We start from the raw sequence: 23,820 nt of genomic DNA on the forward strand, positions 1-23,820 counted from the left end.
ACCCTCTGAGTGCGACCCCTCAGCCAATCTGCAATCCATCTGACTGTGTAGGCATCGATGCCACAGTCGCCTAGTTTTTTAACTAGGATGGGGTGAGAGACGGTGTCAAAGGCCTTGCTGAAGTCCAGAAAGACTACATCCACCGCGACAATGACCTTGCACGAGACGTCAGTGACCAGAGGAAGGAAGGGGGACCCCATTTTGTCTCTGTCTGTTGGGGCATTTGGACTCCACCTATCCCTCCAGTGTTTTGGTACTTGATACCCTTATGGCCATATCTGCATCCTAAGCCTTCCACGCCCAGCCTTAGCACCTTCAAACATGCCACACCACACCATGTGGACTGCTTCCTAAGCTGGGAGCAGGGTGGGCAGGTCCCGGCAGGCTAACTAGTCCCCTGGCAGTATCACTTGTATGTGGCCCTGTAGTTTCCACTTTAGGAAACAGCCAATTTGGAGAAACGCAGCATGCTGGCAGGTGCTGCTATTAAGCATAATAAGCTTACTGTGTAGACATGACCTGTATCTGTTAGCTCTCCACTGGTCACGATTCTGCCAAGGCCTTTTGCTTTCTCGTCATCGCCCTTCCAGAGACTTTGGCGTTTTATTTTAGAATTGCTGGCACTCAGGTACTGCCAGGAAAGACCTTCCTTAACCCTATGATCATTTAGCTTGGCTGCATGTAAAATATGTTGATACCGTAGCACACGCTGAAGCATTTAGCTGACAGTTGCTTTTCTGAACAGATGGGACCTTCAGCCTCCTTTGAGCTCCTGCTGCTACTGCTAATGCAAAATGCATTTGTGTGTCATGTCATGAAATGAGAACTTCCAGCACTGAAGGGAGCTGCTTGGAGAGGAACTGAATCACCTGAATGCCAGACTCTGCTACACAGCATTATGGAAATGACTTAAAATAAGAGCTAGCTCGGAACAGGTTCCTGGTGATGTAACTTCTGATAAGAAGGAAACTTTTCCCAGCACATTAAGCCAAATGCACAGTTATAACAAGTAAAGCTCCGCTTCCCTTCCTGCTGTACCTCCATTAAAGAAAATAGACAAAATATTTTCCAGCACCGTTGCCATGAAGGCCTGGCAACCAGACAATATAGCATATTTTAAACAGATTAGCAGCAATCTCCCTGCCTTGATCAGGCAAAGGTCCCTTGCTGGATTCAGATGATACAAATATAAACAATTGTGCTATACAAAAGGCAGAATGGTTCAACAGATATTTCTGTGCAGTGTCTGGAATGAAGCGGGAAAATCTATCCATCCGATATAATATTGTAGAAGGAATTAGCCATTAATCATGTATACTAAAGGAAGAGATGAGGCAGCATCTGATACAATTAAACATTTTCAAGTCAACAGGCCCAGGAGAACACACACCCAAGAGGCTTAAAAGAGCTGGCTAAAGAGACCCCAGAACCACTCGTTGTAGTTTTAACAAGTGTTGGGAAACAGAAACATCCCAAAGGAATGGCATTGCCACATTGCAATAGGGCAAAAGGAGAACACACAGGGAACTCTAGACTGACACCAGGCCCAGGTAAAAGAATGGCCAGTTCATTTGCCACTTCGTCAACAAAGAATAAGAGGCTAAAGATAATTGATGCCAGCCAGCGGGCTTTCATGGAAGGTAGGCCTTGTCAAACTAACCTGCCTTCTTTTTTTGTCAAGATGATGGATTAATAATGGCAACTGTGTTGTCAGGAAACTTCAGTTTCTCCAAGGAATTTTATATGGTATTACGTGACATTATGATTAAAAATGTAAATGACATGGAATTAACAGGGGAGACATTTGATGGATTAAACAATGGCCCGCTGACAAATCTTAAAATGTTGTTTGTTGATGGTGTTTCCAGAGGGGTCCCTCAGGGGCTAGTTCTTGGCCCAATGATGTTTAAGATTTTAATCAGTTATCTGGACAATAATATATAAAGTTTTGCTGGCAAGGGTTAGAGATGGAGCTGTAAAAAAATGAGGATAGGCTGTTGCAACAGACTTATCTGAATTGCCTGGTTAAATGGTAACCAATAGAATAATAATTCAATAGGCCATCTTTAAGATAGCTAAATGTAAGGTTTGGCTGAGAATAATAGTGGAGGGGCGGGGCATCTTAGCTAATTGATAATAGTGATTCAGAGAAGCATGTTGGTGCCATCTTAGCTAATTGTCTCAGTATGAGCCCGCGGTGGGGTGCGCCGGCAGATTAGATAATGCTCCAGAGGCGAATTCAAATTCAGCTCTGGACTCTTGCCAAAAACTGCCTCCAGCTGTGAGTCGGTCATTTAGCTGAAAATCAAAGACAACTGGACGTGATGCTGACCACATAACTCCTCTACATGCTGTTGGCCACTGAAATTGGTGCGTCTTAACCATACTAGACCAATGGGCCATTAGACTTGGGCCACCTTTGACTTGATCTCTAGAAACCACGGTCTGACCAAAACAACTAACAGGTTGCATAAAGGAGATAATCTCACAGAAATAGGGAAGCGGGTACACCAGTGGTCTCCAACCTTTTTGTGGTGAAGATCACTTTTTGGCACCTCAGGATTTACTGTGCCCCAGCCCCAGTCCTGCCCCCGCCTCCCGGAAAAGCCACCGGGGCTCTGACCCCCCTCCCCCAGCCCGGCCTGGGCGGCAGGGGGCATGGCTCAGCCCAGCCACGTGCATCCTGCCATTCCCGATCGCGGAGCCTCTGACAGACTGAGATGGACTGTCAGAGGCTCCATAAATCGATCAAGATCGACTGGTTGGTGACCACTGGGCACAGTGCTGGTAAGACTGCTGCTGGAATACTTCCTCTGGTTTTGTTGTCCATGTGGCAGCAGAAAAGTGGAAATATTGGAGAGAGTTCAAAGAACTGCCTCAAAAGTGATAGGCAGATCAGAAAACAAGTCTTACAATGGGAGGCTTGAATTCCTCTTCTTACCCAGTTTATAGAAGAGATGGAGAGGTGACCTGATCACAGCATGTAGGTATTTACAAAAAAATCTGATAGTCAGGGGGCCTTTCATTTGAACTAAGGCATAACAGCATATAATGGCTAGAAGCTGAGTTTAGACAATTCAGCCTTGAATAAAATGCAGTTTCATAACAATGAGAGTACTTAGACATTGGAAACATGTAGGAAGGCAAATAGTGGACTTACAGCCTTTAGGAGAAAACTAAACAGCTTTCCAAGGCTTTGGCTACATGCAGAGATACCTGGCCTATTTGAGAGAGCTCTCGTACTGGAAGGGTTACAACTGTATAAACACCGGCTGCCTTTTGACCTAATTAGCATCTCAGGGGCTAATTAGAAGTATATGAACTAATGCAGTTATACTCTTTCTAGGATGTGAGCTGGCATTGTGTCATGTGGACGTACCCAGAAGACCATGCTCTTTAGGAACATGAACATTTTAATCACATGGCCCAGCCCAATCAAAGTGAGAGAGGAAACAGTTTTTTGTATCTGAGTTCTTTGATTCTGGGGCTTTTATAAAAACCGGGGATAGCTAGCTAGCTAGATAAATAGAGAGGCAGATGGATGGATATTCATTAAAATGCTAGTCAGTTGCTTAGTTCTTTTAATATTAACAAAGTAATCTAATTTACTGATGAATCTAAGGAACTAAAGCCACAGAATAAGATTTGCAACTTGGAATAAAAGCAGAGTCTGATTGAAATGTCAGCCCCATCTCTGAGTGAAGATTTAATAACTTTTATGAGTGATCCTGTCACAGCAAACCTCAACACTTGAATGGAGTGACTCAGTGAGAGCCCGTTAGCAATGATACATACCAAAGAGGAACACAATGAGCTTTCTACCCCTTCCTGACTTCTCTTAAAAGCTAATCTGTTGTGGAAACCTTTTCTTTTTTCCCTGCAAGTTTTTTTTTTTAATTTCCTTTCCAGTAGGTTACAATAGTTCAGGACAGAGAGTGAGGAGAACATGAGATGCACATACCTTGTTTCCTTCTTGTACTCCTGTTGCAAGCAGTGAAGGGGTATGTAGCTCTAGGGCTAGGACATGGAGGTGGCATGTTGTGGAGGTCTGGCAGAAAGGAGTGGAAAATCCTGTCTATGTTTCCCCACAACAAGGCAGTGTCACAAAAATGCTTACAGTCTGCAGGTTACAGCTGGCTGCAGCAGATTCAACCTGCTAATGATGCCCGATGTCATGGTGTTTGCAGTCTCTGGGGGAATGAGGATTATCTTGTCTTTTTTTACTGGAGGTACAGGAAGGACTGTTTCATTATCAGTGAGATTAATATGCAATTATGGTAACATGTGCACATCCAAATGCAATGGACTGGGGGCATGGCACACTGAGATGAAGGCTGGGTTGGTTGTGTATACTGTGTAGCTTCTTCGAGGGAATATTGTGCCAATTTGAACGCTACACCCTTTGGAGACACCTGCTGCCCTGAGGCCAGAGCAGTCAGGCCAATGTTGTACAATCGCATATGAGCTCTGAAAGCCCCTTTGGCACTTGGTCTGTACAATATTAGGACACTCTCATGCCTCATGTGACTGGAGCTCAATTACAATTGAGAACATAATTTGCAACCTGTCATCTTCTCTCTTTGCGAGTTGCTGATGGGTGTATTTGAGCTATTTGCATTGGACATGCATAGTGGGTCATATGGCCGATTTTGATCCCTGGATGAAAACATGATCCTTTGGAGCATGTTTCCTGTGTGAGTTCCTGTGATCCTGAGGGTGGAATGTGCTTTTCCTCAATGTTTTGTAACGCTTGTTTAAAAATTGCCACTGCCATGACTATTCCTGCTGAAATACTTACCCACTGGTGTGGTCCAGGGGAAGTGGAGACCCTTCCAAACAAAACAGTTCAACGTGCAAAAGGATATTTGTGGACAATGTTTTGCCCTGTTTGTCCAGAGCTAATCAAGATTATTGCTGACCTTTAATCTATAGCCCTTGTGTTCCCTTCTGGGAAACTTGAATGGCTAATCACAGCAGCTTTTGTCTGTTTTACCCATCTTTGCTTCTCTTGCTCAGACTAAGGCATCTGGATTATCAAATCACGATCAGCATTCACCACACTTGGCAGGCTGCTGTCTCCTTTTCTAGGTCAGCATGAACCTAGACCACGCTTGCTCCTGGCCCCCCTCAGATGGCATTGAGAGGGCTCTGGGTCCTCACTATATAGAGCAGCATTGTTTTGTGCACTTCCTTATGCCAAGCAGGATGACTAGGCCCATAGAAAGGGAAATTTAGACAGATAATCCTGTGGTTGCTGTAATACATTTAAGTAAGCACAGATACTGGAGTCATCCTGGATAGAAAATTTTCCTCGGGCCTTTATCCAAGCAGGGTAAACAAGGCAGAGAAATGAATAAATGAAATAAACAGCCAAGCAGAATAACAAGAGTGGATGTAGTATTTAGTTAAACAAAGAGGACGCATGGAGCAACACACTCCACTGGAACGGGCCTGTGCTAAACGATTAAACCAGACAAATCTGGCTGTTGGCACGACAGTGCAGATAACATCAAAGTACACATTACTTGCCTCGCTCGGAGGATAGTAAAAATGTACAAGGTATTTATGGGGCTGCGTTTGCCAATGACAGAATCCAGCTTAGCTGGCTGACATCTCCTTAATGCCTGCTGATTTCCAGCAGAGACCAGCATTGTCCGTCATCAGGGCAGATTACCCATACAATCCCAGGAAGACCTGCATATCTGTCCTTGGAAACATGAAAATGGATGTTTGCTAGGACTGAGTTTAGAAGTCTTTTATCAGTGTTCGTATGGTTGTACTTTGCAGTGAGATATTTTGGGCAGGCGGTGGAGGGTGTATGACAGCACAGGGCTTGGTGGATGCTTCTACCTGACTTCAGATTGATATGACCAACTACAGCTCGCTGCACAATACTGCTCATAATAAGACCAATCCACAAGCAGAAGGCAGCACTTCAGAAAAGATGCTTTTTGGGACTAGGTGCTTGTCCATTTGCTTGCTTTATGGTCTGGGTCTCTGCTAAACCAAAGAGAGAAAACAGGGGGAGGGAGGGGTTGCCTCTAGCAGATGTCTTTAAATTAGAGATCAGCGCAATCCAACTCCCTCCGTCCCCCACCGCCCCAATGCAATTTCAATCAAACTCTGAAGGGTTTGAAATGTGGCTCATGCTCTGCATTTTTGCTGCTGGAGTCTTTTACTTTCAGATTGATCATTTGTTTCACATTTTCCTTTGGGGGGATCCTTTGCCAGTTTTACAGTGTCTGCCCCAAAGCTTTCACACTGATGAGAGGAAAACTAATCCAACGCAACAGACTTTAACGAAGAGCCCAGATCAGAGCTATGTCTTTACCTCATTCCTATACTGGGTGAGATACCACCCTTGAGCTAGGACATTATGTGCTTGCTTTGACCATTATAAATGTGCTTTTCAAGCCCTATTGCTACCTGCAGTGCCCATGACTGAAAAAGGGCTTCTTGAAATGAGAGCTATTCATTGCTCTGCGATTAGGTTCTGGGATCAAGTATCCCAATGCATTTTGTGTCATCTTGGTTGTAAATCGGGGCCACGGTAGTGACTCATTGACTTTAGACATTACTTTCTGGGCTGCTAATATCAAGCAGGGACCAGCACTGCAGGGTAATGGCCTCAAGCTGCAGCAGAGGAAATTTAGGTCAGAGATTAGGAGGAATTTCTGTCTATGAGGGTGGTCAAGCATTAGAACGGGCTACTTAGAGAAAACATAGACTCTCCGTCCTTGGAAGTTTTCAAGAGCAGGTTAGACCGACACCTGGCTGGGATGATTTAGTCAAGGGTTTGGACTAGATGACCTTGTGAGGTCCCTTCTAGCCCTACTTCCCTATGACTTATTCTCATCACAAAATATATGTAAAGTATCCGAGTTAATGCAGATATCTGAATTAAAGCAGATAGGTCACGTTACTTCTAATAGAATTACCTTGTAATTACAGCAAATAGTACAGGGTATTTCTGGGTAATGCAGACAACGAGTAGCACTGGTATCAAACCTCTTCCTCCTGTGGAAGTTTACAGTGCCATAAGCAAGGGCAATGGTTTGCTATGAATGAATAAGTATGTACTGCATGATATTTGGTAATAAACTGCTATCCAGAGGTAGACTGAAGAATATAATTGTTCTAAACCACCAGATGGTGCATCTCCGGTAGTCTGGACACACAGCATCTTAGACAGAGCTACAGGCATCACTTTGCCTGCCTCAGCAAGCACCGAACCCCAGGCTAATCTTGTCCTATACATGCTTGTCTTGAAGGTATGAGATATGCTGTAACTCCCTTAACTGGAAAATTATTTCACTGACTATGCTTGTCAAACTATACAACTTAATTTTACCTCACGGCTGTTTGGGATCTGAGTTTCTGTTAAAACTCAGTATGAAATAACATTGGGGATTGGATTATGAGCATCTTTTCCCTTACACAGAAGCAGAGGTTCTAGGTATGGAGACGTTATCGGTGTCCTTATAGTCTCTCTGCTTCCTGCAACGTAGACGTAGAACACCTCTACCAGCAGGTTTATCTCCAGCCTTAGTTTACTTGCTGTCCTTTCATGGCAAAATTCTCAACTCTAGTCCACATCTTGCATCTGCTATTCCTCTCCACTCATGCAGCAATCAATGGGAGCTCCATGCATCAGTCCAAATAGTGGAATCCAAGCTGCCACGAGGAGTTTAGAAGAGAAGGCAGCTAGCTCCTAGGCCTCCACTGGCTGCAGTGACAGGCCATGTTCTCTTCCTGGCAGCTGTACGGATTTCCCTGCAGCGCATTGTACTCTCTCAGAAGACCAGATGCCATTGTGTGATTTTTGCCTGCATTGCCTCACCAGTTCAAGGCAACCAGATGCTAGTTTCCTCTGGAAAACCTGTGCTTGGCTCTGCAGCAGATATAATTCAAGGGTAAATAGGAAAGCTTTAACAACACAATATAACTGTGTCAAAACAATGAAATGAGAGTCTCCAATGCATTGTGCCAGCTTTCCTCTGGTATAACTGCACTTATATCTGCTTGGGTTTGTAAAATATTTGGCAGAACAAACCATTTCTCTATCCTGTGTGTATACGGCACCTACTGAGGTGGGGCAAAGACCATGAGATGCTATTGCAGAAAGAGCATTTGGGAATTTTGTGGGTTTTGTGGCAGGGGAGTGTTGTAAGGAGGGCTTTAAGGAAGGGGATAATGTTGTAGCTTTGTAGGTGCTTATGTGGACCTCTTCCCTCAAAAGAGGGGCAGCATGGGAGAAGGCATGAAGGGGCTTGTTTGGAAATATCATGAGCGGCTGAAGAAGACTGGCCTCACCGGCAGCATTGACATCCCCAGAGGGTGTGAGGAATGACTGGTAGGATGGGAGTAGGCTGTGAAGGACCTCAGAAGTCAAGACAGTGTTTGTAGCTGGTGGTGTTCTCAGTGTGCCAGGCTGTAGCTGTTTTCTTTTCCTCACTAGGCCAAGGAGGCACAAACACAATGCAGGACTGCTTTCTGACTGAGTGACTGCACACTAGCACATCCCTGGTTCTTCACTGTCCTCTTCTTTCTTCCTCCATGAGAACCTGCAAGCTTGGCAGGGCACATTACTGCACAGGAGGTGGGGCAGCGATGACTATGCTGATGTATACCTGGCTCTCATGCTTTGCTGGAAAACATCCCAAACCCATAAAGCAACCAAGAAGGAAGAAGATTCTCCAGTTCTGAACCAAGATTGGGTAGAATAGGCTGGCTTGTAGCGTGGGCTTCTCCATGAACTGAAAATAAGGTTGGTCACAAGGGGCGGACAGATTGCGCTGCAGCATTGTGGAGTCCTGAACTGATGGATCTCCAGGCTGGTTGCAGGGTTTCGGAAATGTCAAGACTGTCTACCGAGCACGGTTCTCTTGTTACCACAGAAGATTTCATCAGTGGCAGTATACTAAAAAGTTCAATGAAAGCCATGCTCTGGACTTATAACACAAATATATGTCTTTAATCCTTGTAGTGGAACAAGCTTCCATGTTTTCATTTATGTTGTTGTAGCATCCTACAGATCATGATTTCTAACCATTGACATGCCTGTGAGCAAAACCCACATTTAGTGGTGCATGGGACCTAGCATTAGAAGAGATTATTATTGTCTAGTCACATAGCACTTCTGATTAAGTATGTGACAGAGCTCTGTGCTGTTTGTGGATGCAGGGAGTGGCATAACTGGCATCCTTCAAATCTAGACCAAAACGTCAGATTACCAAAGTTTCTGCCAGAGGTCTGCTACTTTAGGAAGAAGTCCTAATGCTTGGCAAAGGAGAACCTCTGGAGGTGACAATAGTGCCGTCTGGTGGACACCCAGGCTACCTGAGGACAACCAAATGTCATCGTTCATCTTGAGTTCGGGTTAATAAGTATAGAACAAATGGTGCAGAATTAATAACTTTGTAGGGATGACACAGCTAACAAGTGTGAGATGAGCTGTCCAAAACCCAGAGGGACTTCTTCATTCTTTGCGAATTTGTCAAAGTAGCACTTTCATATTTTACAGGCTCTGGACTCTGTCTCTGTTTTATAGCCTACAAAAGAAAGCAGTGACATTTTTATGTGGCTTTAAACAATCACATATTGTAATGGATATTAGAAAAGTTCAATATCTCCTGGAGTGGGAAAACTGAACCTCATAAACCTTTCAGTTCTGGGCACTGCAGTTATTAGAAACACACTAACCTGCTGGAGCTGAGAGAAGAGCGACAGGAATCAGTCTGTAAGGGACCAGGAAGAGTGAAAAATCCTATAGCAAATATGTATAGTTTGGCTAAACACCAACTAATCAGTGTTTACTGGAGGGATATAATTGTCATCTGAAAATATTTGAAAGTGTAAACGCTTAGCAGGAAGTTGAGATAGTATAACTGTGACAAATGAAGGAAACTCTGAGCCGCTTCCTGACTGTGGAGCGATCTCCCGCAGGTGGCAATGGAGACCCTGCCGCCTGGAACGCCTAGAGCCAGACTGGACAGAGCACTAGCAAACGTGCTGCGTGCAGTGATCCTGCACAGGCGCTAGCTATGGACTTGCTTTACTAAACCTCCCCATCAGTATTTGATGGGGGAAAAAAAAAAAGAATCTGGCCTTATATGTCACACCTGTGTTTGAGATGGAGTCTGGACCCCTGAGAGCTGCCTCTTAATGAGTCTCTGCTGAAGGGCCTTCTTTCCAAGCCTGGCAGTTCATATAGTCTTTGTAGAAGCAGGGAAGAATCCCTGTTTTTTCCCTTATGGAGTGGATTTAGCAACCTGGCTGCCTGGTCACTCTCTTTTGCAAGCAAGAGCAGACTGTGTGGACCAATCATAGTGTACTGATTTTGCTTTTTGACCCCCACTGCCCCAGTTCTGCTGGCATGCCGGATTGTAACTCCAGCAGATGGTAGCTTCGCCCATTGGCTCCTCAGCCGAGCACATACAACAGATAACTCAACCTGCGGTTCCTCTCAACTGAACAGGATTACTATTGCAACTACACATCATCAGTAGGGTAAAGCTCACTTGTCTCGTGATGGGCTAACCCTAGCTTATGTTCCCTATCAGTGGGTGAATAATCCAGTCCTTGGTAAATTCTGCGTCACAATGATGGGAAGAGCTGACATTGAAGGATCAAAAAGTGACATCTCTATGAATGCTTGGCTGCCACAAGCCAGTTATCCCTGTGGTAACTTTTCTGCCACCTCCTGCTTAAAACCCAAAAAGTCAGAAGGATCATGAGGTCCTGCTTTCAGGGTCTGTCATCATACTGAAAATCAAGGTCAAGCGAGTTTTTGCCCCCTGGGAGGTTTCTGTCATTCCTGAGCTCAACTTAGGACACCTGCATTATGGTTTGTTAGGTGTACCACCCCAAACTCCCCAACTGACACTGGCCGTGGAGCCGGTTACACCCAGCATGTGCTGGGTGCTTGGAGCCATCAGGGCATGTCTCCCCACCTCACCGGGTAAGTGAAAAAACGATCCGTGACCAGGCTGCAGGCCGCATTTCAGTTGGGAATATGAAAGCCGTTGCACAGTGTGAGTCTCAGTTCTCAGTGTGCATCCTTTCCTTCAGCTGTGCCTGTGGCCCCTCTCATTTTTTCATCTGTTGTGCATCGAGCTTCAGTGAGTTCAGTGGTTTAAGTGATTTCACTGCACTAGCCTCCCTAAACCCTTGGGCTCACATACACCAATCTCTTCCTGTTCCTGCACTGCAACTCAGCTGGCCAGGGAGAAGTTAAAGAGGCTTAATGACATTTAAAAGCAGCAGATGTCTTTTCAAATATAGCTGAAAGGCCGCAAATGGGCTGTTCTTGATGCTCATTTGCTTGACTCACTTCACATGCTTTAGTTGTCCATGTTCACAGTGAGCAGGAGACCTTAACAATAATGGGGCAATGCTATAAAATAAATGCACCAGACCAGATTCTCATTTGTATTTCTGTCCCGGTGCACTGCTTTGAGGTGGAGAACAGCTTGGGCTGGCCAGTGTGGAATTCCCCAGGCATAAAAGACTTCACTGGTGCACAGCTGACCTGAGTAATCGCCGAACCTCCACACTCAGCCATAGAGGGCACGTTAGGGCAAGGGCGTGCAGTGCTTTGACTATGCTCAGGTCACAGATAGGACTTTTAGGAACCATGGCGACCTAGCAAAATTGAGACTGCTCCATGGCTCTTCTAACCTGGGCCAGAAGAGTGTAGATCTTCCTTGAAGATCTGGGAGTCAGCTTTCTGACAAAACCCAGACACTGTAAAAATTTGGCACAGCAGGGAATTTCAGTTTTAGAATATCTGGGGTGCTCTTTAAGTATATGCGGATGATAATAGTCAATAATAATAGTAATAATATAAACCCTTTGCTGTAGGGCTGTCTTGGTTGTCCTGTGCCCAGTGTATCTATATCTCTCTGAGATACTTCTAAGATGCCTGTCCTTATAGCTGGTATCTATGGACCAGAGATTAGAAGGACTGAAAAGCTGTAGTTTGAGTCTTGCTACGGCATTTTCCTGGCTTTTATTTTCTATTACACTCTGCCTCATGAGACCAAAGTTACAAGACCAAAGGAATTTTTCTGGGTAGTTATACAGTCAACTCCCTGAAGGATTGTGCTATCAGTAAAATGGCCCTCTCTTAACAAAGGGTTTCCTTTATTTTTTGCAATATGAGGATCAGCCTGCTTGAATGGGAATAAAAAATGAGAATGAAAATGTCTCAGGGGTTTCAGTGAGATGATTTCATTGGTAATGTAAAGTTTCCAGGAAGCGCATAGACTCAGCTTCTTGGGAAGTAAATGTCCTCTGCTGTGTGTTTGTCTAACACACAGAATCATAGAAAATGAGTGTCAGAAGGGACCTCAGGAGATCTCCAATCCCCTGCTCAAAGCAGGACCATCCCCAACTAGATCATCCCAGCCAAGGCTTTGTCTAGCCGGGTCTTACAAACCTCCAAGGATGGAGACTCCACCACCTTTCAGGGTAGCCTGTTCCAGCGCTTTACTACCCTCCGAGTGAGAAAGTTATTCCTCATATCTAACTTAAACTTCCCTTGGTGCAACTTGAGACCATTGCTGCTTGTTCTATCATAGCACACAGAACATTAGGGCCTGGATCTCATTTAAAATAATGAAAATAATCTAAACTAGATCAGCTAGTCATCAAAAAATAATTTGCTTGACAAATACAGGATCTGATTGATAAGATCATTTGTTGGACCAGCTACACAGCCAGGACAGATGTTAGATGAGCTTTTGGGCACAAAATGCCAACATTTGCTGAACAGCATTCCCGACTATACAGTGGGTCCAATAAAAGTTATTAGCTTCTTCTATATTACCTGAACCATCATGGCTGCAACACCACTAGTTAAGAAATGCAGTCTGTCACCTGCACTCCTAATAGTTTGTGAAGAGCCTGCAACAATGCAGTGAGCTGTTGAAGTGAGTGTGTATTTGAGCTTGTGGATGCTTGCAACACAATTGTAACTTTCCTGGAGTATTAACTATTCCTGCTTGTGCACTTTGCTTTGGGTGCTTGAGGTAAAATATGTGCTGGCAATGTAAATTAGTCCTCTGTTTCCTGCTTTTAGAGCCCCCCACTTCCCAGCATATAGTCCTTGTCCTATTAGGTCCCATGGGGAAGATGCTCTTGTGGTGTCAGGATGGCCGAGCGGTCTAAGGCGCCAGACTCAAGACATAGCTGCCTTCCTGTGCCAGTGAGTGTTCTGGTCTCTGTATGGAGGCGTGGGTTCAAATCCCACTTCTGACACACATTTTTCCACAAGAGAAGGCTGAGAGGAGTTCTTGTGGTCACCTACACACACCTAGGAACCGGAGATGCTCCATTCACCAGGGCACCTCTTGGGGTAACAAGGAACAATGGTCACAAACTGACAGATTTAGGGTGGCCAGAGCCTGGACGGGGCTTCCAAGGGAGGTGGTGCTCTCCCCTGCCTTGGGGGTCTTTGAGAGAAGGCTGGACAGGCGCCTGCCTGGGGGCATCTGGCCCCAGCACTCTGTCCTGCCTAAGCAGGCGGTCGGACTCGATGGTCTGTTCAGGTCCCTTCTGACCCTAGCAGCCTAGCTTTCCGGCTCTCATCAGGATAACGTAAGATCCTTTGATCTAGCCGGCTAGTGCCATCTAGTATGTAGAAGCTTTTGTTCCAGTGTTCGTGTTTCCATTGGGAATGAATTGATGCCTCTCAGTCACTCCCTCTTAAAGTCCCCCTGGAAGAAAAGGCAAAAAATTCTGAACTCTTTTTGCCTCCTTGTTATATTTAGTCCTCACTCTCCTTAATCAAGTCCCATTTTTTAATTTTTTTGACTAACATTTACATCAAGATCATTCACCTAAGAGAATAATGGATTTATTCCAAGTATGGCATCAGGGAATTAGGAGAACAACGACTGTTTTTGATGCTGGTATGTTCTCCCAACTGCTAATGCAGCCAAGCTGCTATGTGAGCAAAGTGTAAATACTAGAACCCTCTTAATGGGGGACATTTACAATATTTACCAAATTCTCCTCCAGCTACTTCCAACTATTCGTTCAATAACCAAAGTCACCTTTTATGGACCTGGACACAACTGGGTTTGCAGTACCATGGGGTGATCTGTGGGGAGAAGCAGTCATACAGCTAGGCCAGCAGAAGCCCAGAGAAGCAGGGAATAATATTGTCATAAGCGGCCTGAGTCCATGCTCACTGAAGAGTTTTACCGTTGAAGTTAATGCATCAGCTTCACTTTTACCCTGAGGCCTGTTTGAACTCTTCTGGCAAAGTAAAGGAGCCTTATTGTAAATGAGAAATGGGCCGGCTTGTAGTAGAGTTAGGGCAAGGCTGGGTGTTTTAAAAAAAAATCCCACCACGAAGCCTCCTTCTGGTTAGACTGAGTAGCACCTGGACACCCATAAGTCTCAACAAATTCACCAACATCAGCAGAATCACTGTTTCCTGTAGACTATACAAGTAGCATCGGAGTTGAGCTCTTGCCCTGTTGGAAGGCATGAGGTGAGCCCAGCTTTGGGAAAAAATGTGAAATAATGGCAGAGAAAAGTGCTTTCTTCTCAGCTCAGTTACTATTAGCAAGGCCACCAACTGTGTTTTTTACTATTTGAAATGTAACTATTTTTCCTATCTAGGAATCATACGGTTTAACTTTTTTTTATTCTTCGTGTGAGATACTAGCACAGGTAGACTAGTGTATTTTTCTCTTATTTTAGTGACCATTACACATTCAGCTGTAGACAGAGTTCCACTGAAATCAGTATGAGTTGTACCAGTTTGGACAAACCAGTTTTGAATTAGATCTCTGAACAAGTATGAATGCCATCTGCTTTGGGTAGTCCAGCTGAAATAGTGCCTCTAAACATATTATAATGGCAACTAAAATTAGAGATGTATGACATTGCCTGTAAAGAACCACTGGGGACTTCTAACATGGGGACTTCTGCTGTGACCTGTGAGTGTATTTGTATCCATGCTGTCCTACTAATTATGACCTAATCATGTATGTTGTTCATAGAGATTTTGTCTTTGAGTGCTACTACTGCTGCACCTGAAACGTTGATTGGCAGTGATGTGCCCTTGCACATAGAGGCAAATGAGATCATGATGCATCAATGTGTCCATGTATTGCTAGGGCAAGTGCAAAGAAGTACTGAGTGATGAAGAACATATCAGGTACCCAAGTCCATTTTGGTGCTTCAGTGTGATCTTTTTCCACCCTGCTTGAATTTCTGAAAAACTATAAATGCAAAAGGTAGGTGGATCATCTTCCTTTCCTCACTGCCTTTTTTGTGACCTATTAAAGCACTGTTTTGTGATTCAAGGGGTGCATCTTCATAAGATGCTTAATGCCCATTGGACTAATTCTACTGTGCACTAGCGCAGGTGGCAAAAACTGCCAATGCGGTGTGTGCAGTAGATTAGTCCAATGGGCATTAATCATTGGTGGCGTGTAGGGGGTGCATGCGGGTGCATGTGCACCCCCTGAGCGTGGCGGTCACCCCCTGCAAAAAGGTGCTGCTGATACTGCCTGCATGCAGTTGCTGCTCGCTACCCCTCCGACCTTGCTGCTGCTGCCGTCTGTGGGCAGTCCGTGGTTGCTGCTGGCTGCTGCTGGCAACTGCTGGTTGGCTCACCCCCCTTCCTCCAGCGCCGACAGTGCCACGGCCACCTGCAGGAGCTCATCATGCACCCGCAGCCTCCGGGGGGCACGCGGGGTTCATGGCATTAAACATCACACAAAAAGCATATGCACTAATGCACAGTAATGTCAATTATGGTGCATTAAGTTTAGTACCTGTTCTTACAGGTACTAAACTTAATGTGCCGTAATTACGGTGAATTAATGAATGTGTAGATGCGCCCAGTGAGAAGAGAATGGCCTGCTCCAAAAGTAGATCTGTTAATGTTTTCTTAGGGACTCTATCAGGGTGGAATACGATTCCATTGAGGCACGTACGTCCACTCAGGCACCTTGTAGATGGGACAGGATCTAGTCTGTAAAGTTAAGACGAAGCCCACATGCTCCTGTTGAGTGTACCTGGTGATTGTAACATGAATCTGGGAAAAGGGAGATCTGTTCCTGCTCTGACCCTGGCACAAATAGCCTAATCTTTTTGCATCTTTGACAACCTAAGATGACAATAAATACTTTCCTTAATTCACTGGTTTGCTTAGTCTTAGTAATTTACTTTGTGAAATGCTTTGAGACATGGTAAAAGTACCCAGAGTACCAAGATGGAGTGCATCACTTTTAATTTTCCCCACAAACAAGTGACGTTTAATTAATTATCCTCACAAACATAGCTGCTGGGCTATGACCATTTGGTAAAGCCATTATCCAGACACCATCTTTTCCTTTGTTTTTTCTTAGTGGTTGGCATGAAGTTTCTAATGTCTCTCACCATCCTCTTATAATTTTTTTTCAGATTATGTTCTTTGTACCTATTTTTCCCTTGAAGCTACTTATTTCTTCCTGTTGCTGTTAGCTGGCAACAGTCAGTAGATTTGTTCTCTCTTTCCCCTCTTATCTCATTTGCTTCAGCCTCGTGCTCAGTATGCTGGGGAAAGCTGTTGCTGAATGGGAAGCTGGGTATCCAAATAATTCTCTAATAAATCCTGATTTCACATTAAGATCTAGCCAGGCAGTGTAGATCCGTACATCACCCTGAATGGAAATGGATGGAGCCTTTCGATTTCATAGATTTCATAGACATTAGGGCTGGAAGGGACCTCGGAAGATCATCGAGTCCAGCCCCCCGCCCGAAGGGCAGGAAGTCAGCTGGGGTCATAGGATCCCAGCAAGATAAGCATCCAGTTTGCTCTTGAAGGTGTTCAGTGTAGGTGCTTGAACCACCTCCGATGGCAGGCTGCTCCAGACCTTGGGGGCTTGGACAGTAAAGACATTCTTCCTTATGTCCAGCCTGAAACGGTCTTGTAGTAGTTTATGACTGTTCGACCTCGTCATCCCTTGGGGCGCTCTGGTGAACAAACGTTCCCCCAGATCCTGGTGGTCACCCCGATAAACTTGTTGGTGGCCACCAGATCACCCCTGACCCTGTGCTTTTCCAGGCTAAAGAGCTCCATGGCTCTCAGTCTGTCATCGTAAGGTCTGTTTTCCTGACTTCTGATCACGCACATGGCTCTCCTCTGCACCCTCTCAAGCCTCTCCACATCCGTTTTGAATTGTGAAGCCCAAAACTGGACGCAGCACTCCAGCTGCGGCCTCACCAAGGCCGAGTACAAGGGGAGAATGATGTCCTGGGATATGCTTGAGAAGCGTCTATGGATGCAAGCCAGCGTTTTAGTCGCTTTAGTAGCCGCAGCATCACATTGCAGGCTCATGTTCATCTTGTGGTTAATGATGACTCCCAAGTCTCTTTCTTCTGTAGTGCTAGCCAGCGTAGCACTGCCGAGACTATAAGGATGCTGCAGGTTTTTCTTCCCAAGGTGGAGAATCTTGCAAAATCTCAGCTTTGAAAAGCTCTGGATTTATTCCTGCAAGGCCACAGAGTCCAGGGGTTTTAACAAGGCTGTGCAATGTGTGGATAAAGTGAAACACGAAGCAGTAACTCCATGTCTTTGTTTCTCTATAATTGTTGGAAGAACAGGCCTGAACCCAACCCCTCAACCCACCCTCACCTTGACAAAAATGACTGACAAGCAATCTGCGGGGTGACCGAAGCAGTAAAAGGGCATCTGGGAACCATGGGCTTCAGGCAAATGAGGGAACTGAAGACTGCAGGACAGGGTTTAAGGGCGTTCTGTGTTGTTTAAACAGCTTGTGATGCAGAAGCTGTTCATACCTTAATGAGAAGCGACTCAAGGAGCCAGCCGTTCAAAGAGCTCAGTGCTCCCCCTTCTGAAATCTGTGCCACTTATTTGGATATGTAAATAGGAGCTGCGCTCTTCGAGACAATCTCGCTGCTGGGGTAATGTCGCCAGGTAGCTGTGTTCTGCATCTTTTAAAGCGTCTCGGTCATGGCTGCCATGGCATGAAGCAGCACCTGAGCAGTTTGGTACTTTGCTCTCCCCACTTCTCGGGGAGACTTTTGTTTACTTGTTTTTGCTCGTCTAAAAAAAGTCACTCAGGCTGAAACGACATAGTGGCTTTTTGTGACTTCAATTTGCGTGAATAAGCACAGCACAATTACAAAATGCATTTAATACCTGCTTATTTGCATCCTTTCTCCATACATTTTGTATCAGTTAGGGTGCTTCATAGCTTTGTAGTGCACACAGTATATTAACAATTACTACCTGAAACACAGACGCTTCCAGCCAAGGTTGTTTGCATTAGTGCATGCTGCCCCTACAACAGTGTTTTAGCAACAATGGCAGCAAAACAGAGACGACAGGCTAAGTTTAGACAGGAAGCTGATTGCTGCAGAACATGCAGGCTCCAGCTGCAGTTCATCGAGTGCCATGCAGGAATAGTTGTCATCAGTGGAGACAAAGGACAGTAGACAGATCAGCCACCGGTCCTCTGCTTCCTCCCCAGAAACACAGGGAGAGAGGGCAGCCTAGTTTGAGAAGTGGATTTGAATTGGAATTAGAAAATGGACAGGACAGGGCACTTTCTGATGGGTTGCATGCAGCAGTGCAAAGCTCGGGGGGGGGTGCACACAAGTATGCTTCTGGTCACCTCCTTACGGCCCTTTCTAAACAACAACTGACCTGAACACCAAGAACAAACCCAGCATACTGCTGCGGGAAAGGTTAGTCTTGCTAGAGGCATCTTACAAGATCCCGGTGACAGAATTATGACAGTCCACTCTCGTTATATCAGTACATCAGCCACTATAATAGCAGATCTGCTTGGAGTAGCACCTGTATCTTATGGAAAGGATGTCTGAGCTCCTCCACCAGCGTGCTCCCCAGACCCCGGCCTCCACTAGGAAAAAAAAGGTGTGTTCTTTACATATTATCTAAGTGAAGAAGAATAATGGGTTCTTCTCACAGTATTTATTATCAGTTCATTTGCTCATGGTAAAATCCTAGTGAAGACAAGGCAGCCTGCATAGGAAATAGCAGGTCAAACTATGGGCTAGGTTTCTGCATAGACTTTTATTTGACCTGATAACCCATGTGAAGAGTGCAGCCTCTCTCATATCCACTAGGACAGCAGTTCTCAAACTCTGACAGATTGTGCACTGCCAGTTTAAAATGATACAACCTTAAGTACCACCAGCAATTTTTTCAGTTCAACCTCAGTACCATCAGCAAATTCTTGTCATATAAAGTAATTATAATAAATCTGTTAATGCATACCACCATAGGTGACTGGTAGGGGGTGCACAGGGGTGCACGTGCCGCCCCCCAACAAAGCCGGTACCCCCCGACGGCCAACACCAACACTGTTGGCAGGGCTGGTGCCCCCCTGACAGGGCTGCTGCCATTAGTGACTTCTGCAGGTGCCCTCCCAGATTCAGGAGACACCAGACACTCATGCGTACTACTGACAGGTTGTCTGGGTACCACTGGTGGTACCCGTACCACAGATTGGGAACTGCGGCACTAGGACGTTACCTTGAGCTGGGGTTTGTCTGTACATGGAAGTTTCCCAGACCAGCTCTTCCATTCTGACTTCACACAAAGAGCTCCAAAGCGGATTAAGCTGGACATCATCAATGATGTGGACATTGGTGTCAGAAGCGCACTGGCTAAGTTTGCCGATGACACTAAACTTTAGGGCATATCTTTCACACCTGAGGACAGGCTAGTGATCCAGGCTGACTTGGATAAACGTAGTAGGTGGGTGGATACAAACCTGATGATGTTCAGTACCGATAAATGAAAGGTACTCCACCTCGGGGAAAAAAACCCGCAGCATACTTACAGCACCACTGCTGAAAGAGACTTGGGGGTCATGTCTGACCACAAGATGAACATGAGCCACCAATGCGATGTCACAGCTGGTAAAGTAAGCCAGACTCTGTCTTGCATCCATAGATGCTTCTCCAGTAAATCTCAGGAGTTCATCCTCCCGCTGTACTTGGCCTTGGTGAGGCCGCAGCTGGAGTACTGCATCCAATTCTGGGCGCCATAATTTAAGAAGGATGTCGAGAAGCTTGAGCGAGTCTAGAGGAGAGCCACGCGCATGATCAGAGGGCAAGGGAATAGGCCTTATGAAGACAGGCTGAGAGCCATGGGACTCTACAGCCTGGAAAAGTGCAGGCTCAGGGGGACCTGGTGTACATATGTACATAAGGGTGTGCATCAGGATCTGGGAGAACATCTTTTCACCAGAGCACCCCAAGGTAAAACAAGGACCATTGGTTATAAACTCCTCCAAGACTATTTTAGGTTGGACATAAGAAAAAATTTCTTTACTATCCAAGGCCCAAGACCTGGAATAGACTCCCTACCAGAAGTGGTGCAGGCACCTACTCTGGACTCATTCAAGAAGCGTTTGGATGCTTATCTTGCTGGGATCCTTTGACCCTAGCCGACTTCCTGCCCCTGGGGCTGGGGGCTGGACTTGATGATCTTCAAGGTCCCTTCCAGCCCTAATGTCTATGAAATCTATGGAATCAATTGCTCTAACTCTAGAATGAATATTCCCTGTGGTTTTATACTGAAATAATTATTCTGGAAGATTTTATACCAAAATAGTTATTGTAATGAGTTTCTTTTGGACAACTGTGAAGTGCAAACAAGTCCTCAGTTAGTCAGAGCTAAGACGACACTCTTTTCCTTGAAGTAGATGGGACCTGGGGTCTCTGAACAGAACACAGCAGAAGTGGCCAGTGTGTTTCAGACCCTGCGTAGTCATATTTTTCATGCTGTCTCCTCTTCCTTCACCTTTTAGTCAGGGCACTGGCTATGGTGGAGCCACTTTCACTACACAATAAATCTGTTGGCTGTGTCTGTGACACTTGCAGACAGTAAGGACAAGGCGAATCATTACAGTGAGGGCACCAGAGGAGATGCCGACAAGCACTGGTATTTGGGAGGGACTGATGTAATGAGAGAACTGTGTCTGCAAAGCTATAGGGGCTATAGTTTGCGGGGGTAAGAAATGCAAAGATCTGCTGTCTTAAATCAGCACCAGTTTGCTGTACTACCTTCTGCAAAGCAAAAATACACATGCATTGGCCAAAAATATAAAAAGGTCCTTGGTTGGAGGCTTTGTTCAGTTATTTTGTGGGTCTAGCCTAGTATTGTGTGGTAGCATGATTGGTCTCAGGGCTGTACACAAAGTAAGAGACAGCCCTAGGTACAAAGAAAGGCACACCAAGGGGGCTTGGCTTGTTATGGCAGGATGGACCCTTGGTCTCTTAACTTCCAAGCCAGTGTTCTTCCCTTCCTTTGTTCCATATAATTTTTTTTTAATATTAACGCTGTCCATACCAAGTGGTCCGATTTGGATTCTGGAGTTTCTTATTTTGCTTCACTAAGGATATAGTGCCTCAATAATCTCTACCCTTTGAGAAGCCTCCACAGCTTCCCTCCATCCTGGCATTGGATGTTTGAAGATGCTGCCCAGCTCAGCACACAATATTTCCTGTTGTTTGTTTGTGCACAGAAAGTCCCGAGGACTACAGCTCACAGAGAGAGCTGGGTGTGATGCAGCTTTGCCTTGGGAGGCAGGTGACAGCCCAAAAATAGAGCAGAGATATTCTCTGCTCTTTCTGCTTCAGAGAACAGAGATGCCCTTTTCAGTTGCTCTGGGGCACAAAAGAGAGCCTTGTTCTCATCTTTCTGAGTGACTTTTTTTGGTAATAACCTGAAGTGCTGATCAGGATGAGCATAAGGAGGATGTGGGTCTACTAAAGTTTGATGGTATATATCACGCCTATATATACCGCTGGCCACTTGCAATTGTGTATGGGGCTGTGGGCACTGCCCTGAGTTAAGGAGCAGAGAGTGACAGCTTGTTGCAGCCTGAACTGCAGTTTGTCCCTATACCATTCCTTGGGGACCTCCTCCCACAGAGGTAGTGGGTGGCGACAAGGGCCTGATTTTCATGAATAGCATTAGGAACCCAGAGGACCAGTTTGCAGACAGACCAAAGGCAGTCCCTCCTGTTGCCCCATGAAGGAAGGCCTCCTCCTAGACAGACACCTGCACTCAGCTCCTCTTGCTGTTTGGGGTTGGGGAAAATAGCCATCTGGCCTCTCTACAAGCTCTGCTTTGTCCCCCTTCCCACTCCATGCTCATAATGCTGGTGAATAAGAGGGTTAGGTGAGTGGGGCTGCAGCGCCACTGGGATACACACAACATACTGTTCTCATTCAGACCCAGATGGTTCGGTGCCTTTGCTCTCCTAGCTGAGGCTGGGACATGGATGAGAGTGAGCTGACTGGAGTCTAATCGGCATAAGACCGAGGAGATGCAAGTGGACTAGGAAAGGGACGCAGAGGGCCCGGGGGGATGAAAGCCCTTGCTTTTATCCCAAAGTTTTGGGTGTGCTTTTGGACTCCTGCTGCCAGTCATAGGAGGTGTTGAGAGCCAGAGGGACCTTTTCCACTGGCACCTTGTTAGACAGATCTGATCTTCTCTCTCAGATCTAGGCCTTGACAATGTGCCAAGTTTTTGCTTCAGGATTACAATATGCACTGCCTGGGGTGGAGCTGAAGCTTTAGCGGGGTGGAGGAATCCAGCTGCTTACTGCTTAGCACTGATAGGGACCAGGTTACGCAGGTTCTTCAGCAGCTATATTTGCTCTCATTCATTTACCAGCCTCTTTCTCTTGCCAGTACAATTTTCAATGGTACTTTACCCTAAGATGCACCGAACATTTGGTGTCAAGAAGCATTCTTTTATAAAAGGAATTCCTTTAAGAAGTGCTTCACTTTATTCCTGTCTATGTTTAGTTTGATCTATGAGACAGCCTTATTAGCAAGCCTCCTATCCCTTTAAGAGGTAGTCATTTATCTGGGCTTTAAGTATGCAGAGCTAACTTTGCCTACTAGGCATTTAGGTATAAATCATCTTATACTATATTAATAATTTCATGCAGAAGGGTAAGACATAAATTAGAACCCACTGGGTTATAATTGCATGTTCTTACATGTGTACCTTGTTACTAATTATCCTTATTCTCCTAAGCGGCTTAAAAATTAGAAGTGCTTAATTGTAGCTTCCAAGAAATAAAGGTACTTAGGAAAGATATTATTCTATTCTCATCTGTGCTACTTACATGGCCAAGGGATATGTAGGGGATATTCCTATCATATGACTATATACGATATTCAGACTTTCAGGGATATCTGGTACCACTTGTAGACCAGGCAGGACACATTCTAGGGGGAAGCACTGGAAATGCTTTGCCATGAGGTAGACCCAGGAGTTGGCAAACAACCAAGCCTTTCTTCAGGTCTGTGCTTGAGCCACACAGGGGACTACATCATGTTCAGGTTCTGGGACCGGAGAACGAAAGCCAGTTTACCGAACCCTTAGTGAAGTTTCCTGAAAGCTATTCTGGAATCCTTTACCTCATTTCTCATTTTTAACTCATCTTTGCTAATTACTATCAATCTCAATTGTTTTCAGCTGAAAGACCAGATGTTCCAGAAACCAGTAACTAATTGCTTACTGGGGCTACTAGGATGCAGTTCCAATATTTGAACTGGAATTGCCAGCTAAAAGTTAAAACAAAAAAAGTTTCTTAGAAGGCTTGAGCACCCGGTAGTCCTGATAGTAGGTTTCATAGGCCCAGTGACTTAGCTGAACTCCACAGGCCCAGCACCCCCTATTCCTGTAGGAGACCCAGTGCCTTCTCTACCTACCATCCTTCCTCCTTTACTGTCTAGCTAGTTTCTGAGAAGAAAATAACCCTAGTCCCTAAGAAACCATTGGGGACCCATGTGGTTAGCGTG

General features: G+C 45.3%; 1 protein-coding gene and 1 non-coding gene across 2 annotated transcripts in view; both read left to right on the forward strand.

Moving 5' to 3' along the window:
- Positions 1-8,706, forward strand: part of LHFPL1 (lipoma HMGIC fusion partner-like 1) — a 43,188-nt gene extending 34,482 nt beyond the window's left edge. The window contains 1 exon segment of the mRNA XM_019521043.1: positions 8,562-8,706. Within this exon segment, the coding sequence (XP_019376588.1) occupies positions 8,562-8,706 (145 nt within the window).
- Positions 8,707-13,147: 4,441 nt separating this feature from the next.
- On the forward strand, positions 13,148-13,260 carry TRNAL-CAA. Its single transcript has 2 exons — positions 13,148-13,185; positions 13,215-13,260. It is a non-coding gene; the product is annotated as a tRNA-Leu (tRNA).
- Positions 13,261-23,820: the final 10,560 nt, after the last annotated feature.

The sequence above is a fragment of the Gavialis gangeticus genome, unplaced genomic scaffold, assembly GCF_001723915.1.
Source record: "Gavialis gangeticus isolate Ggan-Ray unplaced genomic scaffold, GavGan_comp1, whole genome shotgun sequence".
Classification (NCBI taxonomy): Eukaryota; Metazoa; Chordata; order Crocodylia; family Gavialidae; genus Gavialis; species Gavialis gangeticus.